The sequence below is a fragment of the Centroberyx affinis genome, unplaced genomic scaffold (assembly GCF_046629955.1).
Source record: "Centroberyx affinis isolate AG114_WGS23_722 - 3 ecotype Tasmania unplaced genomic scaffold, CSIRO-AGI_Caff_v1 ptg000109l_1, whole genome shotgun sequence".
In the NCBI taxonomy this organism is placed as follows: domain Eukaryota; kingdom Metazoa; phylum Chordata; class Actinopteri; order Beryciformes; family Berycidae; genus Centroberyx; species Centroberyx affinis.
This window is the reverse complement of record NW_027278811.1, coordinates 874,591-889,211: the sequence shown is the minus strand read 5'-3', so window position 1 is coordinate 889,211 and position 14,621 is coordinate 874,591. Positions and strand designations below refer to the sequence as shown.

Genomic DNA, 14,621 nt, shown 5'->3' with positions numbered 1-14,621 from the left:
AGATAATATGTTCGAAATTTCCTTCTCTATTAATATGGTAATAAGTACAATCCTGATACTGTAATTTAGCATTGTAATAACAGGGTCGACACAGTCCTGAATTCGCTTGTGAAAGAGTTCACAAAATTCTCTCAACTACAAGATTATATTACCACAAATTATATTACATCACATCCACTTTTTCACTTCACCGTTACAAGATAATATTATGATCCAAGTTTGCATAAATGTTAGTTCACATAATGTAACTGATGAATGCACAACTAAGAAGCTTGAAAGCTATCTAACCAACTGAAAACACGCAGACCACAGTTTCTTTAACATGTTGTACCGCCCTCCATGTTCTCTCAAAGCCACTGCTAAATGACAGAGCTACTTATTACAAGCTAACCCTAAACCTGAAATCACAGAGCGGCTTATTCCAGGATGACCATAAAACCATACAGACATTAACCACAAGCGACAGCGGCGGTAGGATTTGGTCGGATAGAGAACGTCAGCCTCCTTCCACAGCGGATCTGTGTGAGGACCTGAGCGCACGTTCCTCTGCTGGATTTCCAAGTACATGAGAGGTGCGTTGGTGGAGACCGGCTCTGCGTCCATGTGGCTGTGTCAGTGACGGATGTGGCCAACGTAGTGATGAGTTTGGCTGATGTGGGCCCGGCCTGTAAAACCGCCGGCCCATAGAGACTCTCCCAACCGGCTTCCTGTGAACTATCCCAAAAAATCTGCGCGGCTCTTTTATGGCTTCATGGTTTGATCTGGCAGCAGGTCAGCAGAACAGGCACTATAGTTTTACATTTACATTTCAGACAGTAGACATTGTAGACGTAGAATCAGAATCAGAATCAGAATCAGCTTTACTGGCCAAGTATGTACACATACAAGGAATTTGACTCCGGTTTTTTGTTGCTCTCAATGTACTTACACAGAATAAATATACAGCTAAAAACAAGGACAACAAGATGAACAGAGGTAAACCTAAACATTTAACTACTATGTACAAATATGCATATATATAAAAAAGTATATATATATATACATATGTAAACAACACTAGGACAATAGTGCCATGGTGCAGAGTGCAAAGATGCTGGAATAAATATGGAGTTATTGGTGTAACAGGTTACATTATATACATGAGATATAGAAGTGCGACATGCAGTAGAATAAGTGACGAATACAAACCAACATTACATGCAGCAAATTATGAAGACAGCAAGGGCAAAAAAAACACAAGAAGAGAGAAAAAAAACAACTTTTTTCTGCTTTTGTCTACTTTTAGAGCTTATTTTGTGGTCTTTATTACAGAAAATATTGATAGACTATGCGTATATTGTAGGTATGGACAATGACATTGCTGAAGTATTAGCGGAGCAGTGCAGAATTGGACACAAAACATCACACTTAGTAACCAATGATACTGGTGTGCATCCCTGTGTGTTTGGGTTTGTAGACGTATGTGAATGACTGCATTGATTTAAGTAGATCCTTATGGCTCTTCTGAAGCTAAATCACTAAGGGCATATGGAGCTGTTTTCTGTGTTGTAGCTCACTGCGGCGGTGGGAGATCAGTCTGCTGCTGTTGATCAGTCTCTGTCTTTCTGTCTGTCTGTTTATTTATCCGTCCGTCTATCCATCACACGCGATATCACCACTGATTTTGATGAAAACGCAGGTCACATTACAGGCCGCAACAAGGTTACATTACATATGTGTTATTATGTTTGGCCCAGAAGGGTGCTGCATCATTTGTGGGGGGCGACAGCTTTACTGCTGCCTCGTTTGTAGACAACTGGGCAGCCAGTCAAGACGCTGGAGGTGAGTTTCTGGTTCTCGCTTTATTCAGCACCAAGATAATAACAACAATACAGATTTCACAGCAAAAAAAATCTAAATCACAGTATGAACTGCATTTAATTGCTTAAGACAGACGGCTGACCAAAAAGGATTTCTAAACAAGGTGTTTTAGAGCTCCAAGTACAATATTGGGGAAAACCTTTCATCATACTCAACTCAGTAAATCCTGCACACTGACATCTATTTTCTTTTTTTTTTTTAACAAAATTACTTTTCTTTAAACAATTTTAATGCTCTAAAAATGTATGACACGAGAAGCTTGTGATGATATGAATCGCAATTTAAATTGCAATTGCAATGTTCTGTCAAATAATCGCAATTCGATTTTTTTCTCAATATCTTTCAGCCTTGGTGCAGAGATCAAACCTTATATGTTCTTATGGTGCGCTCTGGGTGTTCGGTCCACAGACTCTTCTCCCAGTGCAGAAACACAAATGCACCTCACTGACCAGTTGTCCCGCTCCTGTCCCGGCTCTCTGCTTCCCAGCCGATGCTCACTCCCTCGCTTCCCTCAGCAGTTTACTCTTCGTTCATCTGTGCCACTATATGTTTCACAGCATGCACAGCTTGCAGTCAAACAGTTCTGAAGCATCCATCCCCTCTTTATGGGGAATGACCTCAGCCTGAACAGGCGAGTGTCATCATGTTGCACGCAGGGGAGAACATATGTACCGCTCTATAAAACCTGCTTTACGGCCACCAGAATGCTGTTTATGGTGTATTAGGAAGTAGATGTCAACTTCTGGACACAGACTGAATCGTTCATGCAAACAAGACCCTCGGATACAAAGCTAGAACTATTGGTTGGAGACGAGAAAGAGAGAGAGGAAATGATATTTTGAAAAGAGACAGATAGATCAAACAAAATATTAAAGGAACGAGAAAGAAAGACGCTATTTTTACTTCCTAATTCAAAGGAGGCAGCCGCCACAGAAGTTCCAAGAGCACCAACAAAAAGAGCCTGTCAGAAAAGGGCATGCCTCAAATACCACTTTGTGGTTTATTTTTCCAGCTGTTCATCAGAGGGAAAATGTCATTTTGTTTATTTTATTTCTGTTTTCCTCCGACTGGTGACATGTAGCTGTTTATTTCTCTTTGAAGTGCTGCCATTGCTCCGTCGGCACCGGGGGTCTTTGTAGTGGTTCTCACATTTTGACTGGCACCTGAAGCAACCAGCGGGACATCTGACCTGCGAGGGTTGAAATCAATGAGATGAGTCGGCTCTTGGAGACAGAAACTCAGTTCCAGTTACACGCAGCTGAGGGTAGACTCTGCAGGAAGGTTCTGCTTCTTGCTTGCCAAAGTACTTCAATATTGAAAATGCTGACTGAAAGGAAATCGGGCTTCTCACTTTTTCATGTGTTGTATTTTCTTTTGAAAGAGAATATGATGCCGATTCAAATTATGGACATATTGTGAAATGCTGCACTTTGTGATCATCCCCTACAGTTGAATGGCAGCTGACTCGCAGACAAATAGTCTTTGAATCTTGTTTTTCATTGGATAAAGTGTTATTCTTGTTATTCTTGTCTTTCTTTCATGCATTCTTACTTTGAACTCACTTTCTCTTTTTGCTGATGGTGTTGTATTTCTTTCAGAGTTGAGTGTAGGCGGACTATCAAATTCTGGATGCTGATGTGACGGTCATTAGCCAGTGGGCCACACACACACACACACGCGCACACACCTACACACACACACACACACACACACACCTACACACACACACACACACACACACTAAAGGACAGCAACGTTTGGGGTGCTTAAACCTCAATGTTTTGCTTTGTAACTAAAACCCAAGTCACTCCATGGGCCCCAAATCCCTTAGCTGAGTAAGTCCTTTCCCGCTCCCCACTCCATTGTTGATGTAGTTTTCTGGAAAGACGACCTGTTTGTGTAACTGCAGCGAGCGCTGAGTCTGTGCAGACCTGCGCCGGGCCTCCAGGCCGGAGGGGGGGGGGGGGGGGGGGGGGGGGGGGGGCTGCTGGAGGAGCAGCACTGGATGCTACTACAGCCTGCATGCACATCTAGCTGCAGCTCATCTGAAAACCATTTTGGAGGTGTTTATTTCTCTACCTTTACTATCAGCTGGTGAGAAGTCATTAAACTATAGGGTGGGGAGCGGGCAATTTGGCTTACCAGAGCGTTTTACTAGCTGAAGTATTACTCAAGACTATATCAAGTTTCACTCTTCTCACTTTTCTCTTTTTTGGCCAGGATGTTCACAAAACAACTGAACAAAGTAAAAAGAGTAACATCATACTGAATCTTACCCCCAGCAAGCGTTTCTTGTGCAATATTTCAGAAACGCACTCAGTATGGCTCTTTATGTGGAAATATAAAAAGCAAAATACAATATTAATTTGTTCAGTATTGGCTTTAGTTTTGACTCTGAACCTGATAAGAACTTTGCTTTGAATGTATACACACAACTTTAAGCCAAGATAAAAATGAAACATCATTTGCGTGTCTCTGCCACCTTGACCTTTATATACAGTGTGTCCAGTGTAATCCCTTAGACACTTTTGGACTTAGGGGGGAGCTGCCAGATAAATGTGATCTTAATGTGGGAAATAGTTTTGCTTCTCTCCCCCAGAGCAAAGCGTCACACAGTTGGAGCCTGGCAGCGCTGCTGGATGCTGTAATCCTGGTTACCTCACAATTTGACAATGCCTTTTTTTTATGGGACGTTAATACACAAAACAGACAGGGAGAAGTGACAGTCAGAGAAATCCTGTGTCAGTGACTGAAACTGAGAGTGAAAAAAAAAGAAAACGTGTGCGTCACCGATTCCCATCTACGTGGAAGATCTGGCCCATGTCACAGTCCCAAAGCGCTTCTTGGCCGGCTGTGGTCAGGGGGGTTACTTCTTTTTACGGTACATCTGTCACTGCTTTCTCTCCACCTCTCAGATCTCTGAATCTTGTCCTTTCTCCACTCTCTCTCCAGTTCTCCCTCCCCACGCCGTGTTTTTCTCTGGATTCGTCCTATACGTCTCAGTCTTGGCCTTGTCTCGCCTGTCTTCACTCCGCCTCTCACTCCTCCCTCTCTCACTTATAACCGCTAGCATCGAGCCCGCCTGTCTCATGTGATGGAGGCGTATGGTTTCCATCACATGTAATAAAAGAGATGGAGCCTAAATCAGGCCACACATGGAGCGGGGTTGGTGTCAGTTTCCTGGGGCCCCAGAGCCATCCCATGAACCCAGAACCCTCTGGCCCTACTTCTCCACTTCCTCTGATTACGTCATTGGCAGGTACAGCCTCAAAGTGAGCGCAGTGGGCATGTTGGAGAATAGAGCGTATTCTCTCCAAGCTGTTAAAAAGTCAGTTATTAGACTGGGTTACCAAGCAGCCAGGACCTCCGCAGCGAAAGAGCTTTGTGGATTGGCTGTGGATCATGTTTAGCATGGAGGCCCGGCTCAGAGCAGGGTTGAACCATCTCAAAACCACAGAAAAACCCACCCTGAAACACCACAACTCTGTTAAAAAATAGGTATTGGCGATGTACCTTGCATTTCTGGATCCAATTTGCTGTTTGGTATGTTTGATATATTTTTCTTATTCCTGTGGATAACAGGCCAAACGTAGATGTTGTGACGTCACGTCTAGATGTTTCCAGTGCAGCTACAATGTTTTGATAGCAGATAACTTTTCAGGTTTTGATGTCAGACAAATCCATTGCAGAAGAGGCAGAGATACAATATGAGAGGTGGAACTCACTTTTTCTCAGCTGGAAAAACTCTCTCTGTTCCTCTTACTATCACAATCACTATTGTCCTCTCACTCCAACTACACATGTAACAAACGGCTGAATGTTCAACAAGTTCAGGTACGCCCTCTTGGGACTGTTGAAAGGCATTCTGGGAATCGTAGGAAATTAGAGAAGTAGAAGTAGATGAGGCAGGCTGAGGTAAAGTGAGTATACACCAAAAAAGTAAATACAACACTTCATCATCACAGTCCTTCATAACTCCTGGAATGCATTGAACATCACAGATTAATGATATATAACTGTGTAAGAGGATCCAAGGGGGGAATGTTCCTTTATAAGCAAGACCAGTACAGTCAGGAGCAGAGATTGGTCTCTGAAATGCCAACCCATCGACTGATTTATGTGCACAAACACTGAAAGTCATGGACCATGCACTTACTCACTCATTCACTTACTCTCACACACACACACACACACACACACACACACACACACAAGCATGCACACACACACACACACTCACACACCATTGCAGCACATGATTCAGTCCAGGCCACTTCACCATGCCATTGAGAAAGCAGAGCTGCGTATGAGTCATTCATTGAGCCATCCTCTCCCTCCCAATTGTAAAACATCTTGGCTTCGATTACAGTGTATCAGAGACCTTGTTAAACTTCTAATTTCTGTTGGAGTAATGAAGGACAGATGGCACGCAGGATTGCTGCTATTTTAAAACAGTTGTAAACAACTACAGTTTCGGGATGCGGTGAAAAACTAATTTAACAATCAGCAGAGATACTGTTCGGGATCTTGCCGATACCAGCTGTCCGCTGTCTTTGTGGTGCCATGAGTTACAGTTTGTGTTGAACTCCTCTCTTTGTCTCCAGTGCCAGAGATAATTCCCTGATTGCCCTCTTGGACTAGATCTGTGCTCTGATTCCTGGAAAGGGGTTGAGTGTGTGTTAGGCAAGGCAGGGATCCAAATCACAGTTTGCGTGACCTCAGCTTGCAGCTTTGTGTTCTCATCCGTTACTATAGCGTCCCTACTGCTATTTACAGTAAATAAACGTTGTCTTTTAATGAGCGAGGCCCATGTATCGGCTGTGCTCCGCTATGGCCCCCGGGACGTTATTTTGGCATTTCAGGGAGAAATTAATGGCCGTGTTGAGATGAACAAACTAATGATGTTTGGGTAATCCTTTGTTTTTGGAAACTAGGCCGATGAAAGACACCAGCTTGGAGACACTTTATTATCATCAAGGTGGATATTGTCAGGATATCATCTCAGCTCGGTGGTTTCACAGGAACAATGGATGACTTTGTCCAGCCAAAACACACAATGACAAGGAAACCCATTCACAATTGAAAGCCAACTGTTGTTTTTCTTGTTTTGGAAAGGCTCTTTGTGTTCAGAGCATCGTTTTTGTTTTGCTGTGAGCAGTAAAAGTGTTGTTGTCAGCCTGTGGTCGGTGCATCCTGGATGATGGTTGTTTTGTGGTTGTGGTCGGCAAGATTCGACTGCGTCTGGCTGTGCAGTTGAAGGGGAAAGATGACGAATCAGTGTCCAGTTTAATGAGGAGCAGCCAAGCTAAAGGAACACTGAGACTCTGCAGATACTCATACCAGATTGTTGTTAAACTGTGAACAAGGAGGTCGGTATTCGCTTATGTTTTTCCACAGTCTGCTCTAAGTTCTGTTCTTCCTATTTTGAATATTCAGAGTGTCTCTTTTTCACTCCTGAAGCTTTTCCTTTTACTCACATAAGAATGAACCTGTAGCGTTTATCAGCAGCATGCAGGCCTAAATCTATTGCACATTATTCAACGCATAGGCAAAAACTCTCTGCTACAAGCCTCCAGATATTTTATCCATGTGTTAAGATTTGTGCATCTGGGCTCTGTTAGCGTGACAGATATTTGAGAATGTGTGAAAGACGTTTGTCCTGACTGTCTCATATCCATCTGGCCGTTTGTCGTGTAAACAGCCAGTGGAGGAATGTGGAGCGATGTCATATCCAAGTGTCTCTGTGTTACTCGAAGCCTTTTTCAGGAGATGTGATAATGATGTGTGGTGACCCGATTTTAAGAACACCGGTGTCATTTATGTTCAAAGGCCATTTATTTCCGTCTTTGTTTAGTTTACATGTCCCCCAATCAGTTTGCAATGCATGCTGTGTGTGATTTTTATTTTTTAACATTTACTTGTTTTAACCCTTAGATTGAAATTAACTGCTGTCCCAGCTAACACAGACACCCTAAATAGAAAGACATGCATGTAACAGTAAAGTTTGTAAGGCAACATGTTTTTTAGGGACTATTTCCTGGCGGAGACTTCCATTTCTTCCTGTGGGTGTCAGGCGATTGACAGAAAGCAGAGCGTAGCGTAATGCACGCACTGATATGAAAACGCTCAACTCGAGCTCAATGAAATAACAATAAAACAGAAACTTTTACAAAATCAAGGCTTCGTGTTTACTGTGATGGATTATCCAGCTCTGGCCATTTTTAAGTCTGTAGAAGTTGTTTTTCATACTGAACCAAAATGAATGGCAGCAAATGACTTCTTCTGAAGGGAGGAAAATGATCCCTGACCATCTCCAACTATGCTGAATGTGTGTGAACAAACCAGGAATAATATAAAGGAGAAGGGAAAACCTAGATGATTGGCACAACCTTGAAAAATCACTGTTATCCGAAAGTGCCAGCCAGGAGTTCAGTCCAGCATCTGTCTTCTTGTCTTGTCCCGCTCATCCAGGAAATGACCAATGGGAATTGAACAGCCAGCAGTTCGTGACCCCAGATAGAGCCTTAGACGGCCCACTGGTGTGTAGATACACAGGGTTTCCAACAGAATACAGCTGCCTCATCTAATGTCTCTGTCTCCGCTCTACTCTCCGTCCGCTGAAGACCATCTGACCTCGAGCTGGAGGAGTACTGGAGCTGAGGAACAGAGGGTGATTCTTTGTTGTTGTGTTGTCGGCCATGTTTGTGTTATGCCAGGTGTCTTCCATATTTGACAGCCAACCCAGAATGCTCGACTTATCCACCGAGCATCTGAAGACTAACACATCATTCAAGTCTGTGGCGAAAATGGAAGAGTCCTTTGCCTGTGTAATAGTTCATACCCTTACACAGTGTTTTGGTATGATTTCAGTGCACCAGATTTATAAACACTGTCAGCGTGTTTGGATTGGAACAGCAAATTTAGGCAGAAACGCTTTGATTACTTTGAACTGATGCACTGATATGATTGCTTTATTGTGGAAGCATGCATGGGCTGACACTTCAAACATGTCAGCAGTTATGAATGTTCAGAAAGGCAATCCTTTATCGTGGCTCTACTCCCAGTGTGCAGTACTGTGCTTATGCTACAGTTAGACCAGTGGCTAGGGAAGACTTTGGTAAACACAACACACAACTGTATCAACTACTTAAGATTAAGGTTTTGTCCTTGAAGGTAACTTGCTCCATGCACAGAGCTGGAGCAATGCTTTTAATAGATATTTTTGGCAGGCATGAATCCTTGTTAATAGATTTTAAGGAGGCCATAGAGACCCTTTAAACGATCCAGTACCAGATTTGGACATCATCATCAGCCATGTGTTGGGGCTCTAGCAGTGAGTCACTCTTAGGTGTGTGTGGTACAGCACAACCAGCAGGAAACAGATGTGGCAACACCCCAACAAGATGAGCAGGGGGCTGCTGTCTTTTCTCTCGCTTCCACAGCCGCCAACACTCTCTCCACTCCGTCTCTCTCTCCTCTCCATCATGCCTCTTAACCTTTTCTTCTCTCTCTCTCTCTCTCACTCCCCTGCCGCTAAATCTTTTCCTCTCACATAATGACCTGCACACTTTGAAGATGTGTTGCAAATGAAGCAGTCGTGAATAATCTATTTCGTTTGTACTTATCTAAAGATGTCATGCTTTGGAGCAGTTTGCTGAAATTTATGGAGCTCCACCTTGTCATTTTTGGGAACATGGGGTGTGCAGCTTTAGTCACAGAAAGTTAAGGAGAACTGCTATTTGGCCTGGAAGGTGATGGTGTCATTTGAGTTGGCAAAGCAGTGGAACCCTGTAAAGGCATGGTGCGAATGACTTGTCTGTGCCTCAGCACTATTTTTCCGGTAAATCTCATGTTCTCTCAGGTTGGCCGAGTGGTGCGGAGCTCCCTTCCAGCTGGAGTCGGTGTTAAACTGAAGTCTTACACACAGTGATCATTAACAATCCCCTGACGCTTATAGAACGTGTCAAGTTGTTGAACTTGGCGTCCTGGCTAAACTCCCAGTGTGGCCCTATATCAGTGTTTCAAACCGGCTAATCAGCACTGCAATTTAATTGACTGAAATATTCCATTATTTAAAATGCACTTGAACTACACGTGTGGTGAAAGCTCTGGCACCAAATGGTTCCTACACTTTCAGTTTCATTCACTGCCAGAGAATGGCTTTCATTTCTTGCCATAATTTTCAATGAAAGTCCCTAAGTGGCTGGTTTTCAGGTGGTGTTGGAATTAACCTGTAGTGGATATATGATAGTCATGTATTGCACCCTTTGCGTTTCCATGGAAATGAGCGCTGTTCCTTTATTCTAAGGCATGTGAAGTGAGTTTCATTCCAGGTACATGAAAAACCACCCCCCCAACCACCACCACCACACACACACACACACACACTTCCTGAATCCAAAATGAAATACAGCTGTGTTCCCGTCAGAGCTGTGGATCTCGCCACTCATCTGTCATGAAAGATATCCTCGGAAAGAAATATTCCAGAAGTGTCCCCTCTAGGCCCACCGGCCCTTTGGAGCCCGTACTTTGACTCCACACACAACTGACATCGCAAGAAAAGAATTGCAACGCTCATATCCGCACACTGGAGATGGATGGCTTATTTTTCTTATGCACAGCGTTTTATGTTGTTTAAAAAGTGCATTACTCATTGTCAGTGTTTCTCATATAAAACGTCTGAGGTCTATTTGTGTTTCATTGTAAGGAATCTCTTTGTGTGTGTGTGTGTGTGTAGAGAGAGCCGGCGACAGAAAGAGACAGAGGGGCAGTTTGCTGAGTGAAGGCTGACTCCAGGAAAATAAGCATGTCGCTAAGTGTAAACAAGTCAGTGGGGGGGCTTGTTTTTGTGTCCCCTGCCCCTGTACCGCCCGGGCCCAAAGGGAACTGCTGGACTGCTTTAATGTGGACTCCAGGGCTGTTTGTCCAGATGTGGGAGGCTCTTCAGACCATCTAACCTCGAACAATGCAGAATAGAAAATACACTACCAGTAAAAAGTTTGGACACACGCATTTTTCTTTATTTTTACTATTTTTTCACATTTTAGAATAATAGTAAAGACATCAAACCTATGAAATAACACAAATGGAATTATGCAGTGAAGAAAAAAGTGCTAAATCAAAACTATGTTGTATTTTAGATCCTTTAAAGTAGCCGCCCTTTGCCTTGATGGAAAGTCAAAGGCTTTGTAAAGAAATTCATACATAGGCATCAACTTCACTATTTGTCTAAGAAACAAATTTCAAGCATTTAAGCATAAGCATTTAGATAAAAATGGCTTTAAGATAAAGAAAAAGAAGAAACTGCATTCAATCAGGTGTGTCCAAACTTTTGACTGGTAGTGTATGTGACAGCAAAACCTATTGAATCGTGGTATTTTTCATGCTTACTCTAGTGAATAAGTCAAATATGTGTCTGCGTCTTTTAAACAGGGATCCAGGAGGGCACCCAGTGCACGAAGTGTAAGAATGAGTGGGCGCTGAAGACCTCCATAGCTCTGCTATATGTGCTGTGTACGCTCCTCACCATCGCTGTGGCTGTGCTTGGATATAAAGGTAAGAACTGGCTGCTCTTTGCTCTCAGCTCAATGTACTGCACTGCACACCGTCTGCTGTTCTTTTACTGTGACTTGGGCACTGCTAGAGTGGGCCAAGATGACTAACTTTGCTAAACATCACTTCAAATGATGCAGTTTAATTTAAAATGTTGAAATGTTTCGCAAAACTCATATGGTTTGCTGAGAGGGTACGCGCCCAAACATTTTGTTGGGTCTCTCTCCACATCCTGCCGGGAAATAAGAACATTGCTGTTTGATCAATATGAGTACATCGAGTCCCTGTTTGCACTGAAGACCTCCTGTGTGTTTGTGTGTGTGTGTGAGAGAGAGAGAGAGAGAGAGGGAACACTTGTGTCCCTAGAGTGGCCTTCTGCCTGCCCAAGCATGACATGAAAGTTCTTGGGTAATGTTTTATTGTTATTATTCAAGGGTAATAGGTCAGTAATGGAAACTATGAGTTGTCCATCTGAGTGCAACATTACCACACCTTCTCCAACAAAACCAGCACTTTCTCTCAGAAATCACTATTAGACACACTTTAGCGTGCCTATCTGTCCCCGCTCTCCCCTCTATCTGAGCACGTAGGCCCTCTCACTCCACCCCACAGCCTCCTCTCAGTTTATTTTACCAACACCCCCAAAGCTCACACCTCCGGGAGCGGTCCTGCGGTTTTGTGGAGCTGAACTTCCTGGTTGGGTATTTCACTTTTTTTTTTTTTTTTTTTTGGTCCAGGTCGGGAAGCGGTCCCGCCGTCGTTCGCAGGATTGAACTCTGAATGTTCCTGCGGTAATTGTGCTAAACATTCCCATATGTGACTGCATTATGTTCCCTCCCTATTTTCAATTTCTGAAAATGGCATGAACTTAACATGTTCAGGGGTTATCTGTGATTCTCGGGTACATTAAGAATGATGTCCCTTACACTCTGAGCTCAGTCCCTCCTGTTCCGTGCTGCATGTTTTCATGCAGGCCTAATTGATCCCAGATGAGCAGTGAGTGAACTCAGTGCAACTCTAGCAGAACCCACTGAAATTGGGTTTTTACTGGCGTTGAAGCGCTGGTCTGTCAAGGGAACCACAGCTCAGCCTAAACACACTCCCAGGTCCAGATGGTTATGTAGTGAGACCCAGTGAGCTCTATGCACTTAACATGTGTGCTGCTCTCTGTCCTCCATCACTGACCCACAGCAACATCCTCTATGTGTCTCTTTGGCTCTGATGCAGCGTCACTGTAGAAGTAGGGCAGGATTTCTACATGATCAGGTTAAGGGAAAACTGTCCATGACCGCTGTCTTCTCCCCTACAGCTTATATCCTGATTCACATGACCAAAGGCAATGTGGTTGAACAGCCGCTGATTCTTAGTCTGGGATGGAGAAGAGAAGATACACCAATTTGTCAGAAATGTGTGGACATAAAAAATGATGGTTTTTGGTTAACTTGTGGAGTTACAGTATTAAACAGAGTTCAGAGAGGGTTCTTGAGGTTTTTAGTTCCCATTCATTTTCCTGAAAGACTGACAGAAAAATTTACTCAAAGAGGTCATACCCTGTGCATTGCACCTCAGTTCAGATCAATGATTCACAATCACTCTGATGTCTGTTTATTCCCCAAGATTAATTGGTAATAAAAAAAAGCCTTAGATGGAAATATTTCAATTCAATTTGATCGCAAATCGATTCATCCTCAAACAATGGGAACAGTAATGCAGTGTTAAATGTTCAGATATCTATCAGATGGGGTTTTTCATCCAGGGAAAGCCAACTGAGCATGCAGTGACGTCCTGCTTCACATTAATACAGTACCACACACTGACCCCTGGGAGCTGCTCAGTACAACCACAGTCTATACTGTTGGCCATTGAACAGCTGCACTGGACCAGTTGGGGGTTAAGTGCTTTGCTCAAGGGCACCTTGACAGTATTTATTGAGGGAAGGGAGAGCGTTACTCATTCACTTTCCCCACCCACATTTCAGGGATTCGAACCAGCGACCAACGAGATAGTTGGCACAAGACTCACTCAATTGAAACATTATTTATTGTCATAAAATGAAGCATGTTGTTTTTGGAAAACTTTAATTATAAATTTGCCTTCAAATTTGCATCCTATCTATCTTCAGTAGTTGTACTTCGAGCAATTTGTCTAACTTATCTGATGGCACAGGCAGACTAGATGGGGTGCAGATGCACAAGGTACAGAGTGGAATGATGATCAATGGTAGTTTGGACGGAGGTGGACATGCTTGGCATAGGGACTCTAGAAATGAATAGTTCATCAAAGCATGTAGTTAACAATAGGGTACTGAGTGTTTATTTATTTAATATGTATCAGAAATTTTGGTTCTACAAGACAACTTGAAGAGAGTCAACATACAATTTTAAAAACCACCACCCACACGGGAGCTGAAAAAAGGTTAAAAATGGGTTGTAAATTATCCATATTTGCACCTAATTGCACTTACAAGACTTCTGAAGTATGTCTTTCCTCTTACCCCTGCACTACTGTTGCAATTTCACCTTCCTTTCACCTTCACAGTCCTTGCATGTGTCTTTGATAGTTAAGCTTGCTACAGTATGAAGCAATGATACTCTCTTGAGAACAGTGAGTACATGGACAGAACACATGGATAAGGCTTAGAAATGTCTGTATGTGGGAGTCTTTGCTTGTGTGTAGGCCTATTTCTGCCTCCAGGCTAGAGTATGTGTAGGTGTAAAGGAAAAAACAATGTGCCATAGGTGTATGGTTTGGTCTGTGGACTTGAAGTGAAAGCGTCTTTTGTGCTCTGTAGTGGTGGACTGAACGTCTAGAGTCTGGAAATGTGTCCCATTTAGTTTGCTGTGTGGAACATTTCCTTTCAGACTGACCATGCTCTCTCATAACTAAATATTGCGGTAATCAGAGGATATTTTTATCCTTCATATGGTTTCCTTAGGTCTGTTGTGTATTTGTAGCTTGAGACAACTTTAAGTGGGTATCGAGGACGTCTGGGAGGGCGAACAAAGGGAACAAGCAACAGCTTTGACCATATCGGTTAAATGACATCCATTTTCCCATGTTCAAGTTTCCCGAACATCCCAAAGACAATTCCTCAAGAGGCCATTTTACCCCAACAAAAAAATGATCTCTTTCTATTTCTAGTCTGGAGACAAGAATGGTGGGCATTTGTTGCTTTTGTTTCTAGGTTCTTTAATACACAGGGAATAGAT

General features: G+C 43.1%; 1 protein-coding gene across 1 annotated transcript in view; it reads left to right on the top strand.

The window, feature by feature from the left end:
- Positions 1-14,621, top strand: part of LOC139649492 (collectin-12-like) — a 34,279-nt gene that overhangs the window by 14,096 nt on the left and 5,562 nt on the right. Inside the window, exon 3 of the mRNA XM_071525911.1 lies at positions 11,293-11,415. Coding sequence (XP_071382012.1) covers positions 11,293-11,415 — 123 coding nt within the window. The remainder of the gene's footprint in view (positions 1-11,292; positions 11,416-14,621) is intronic.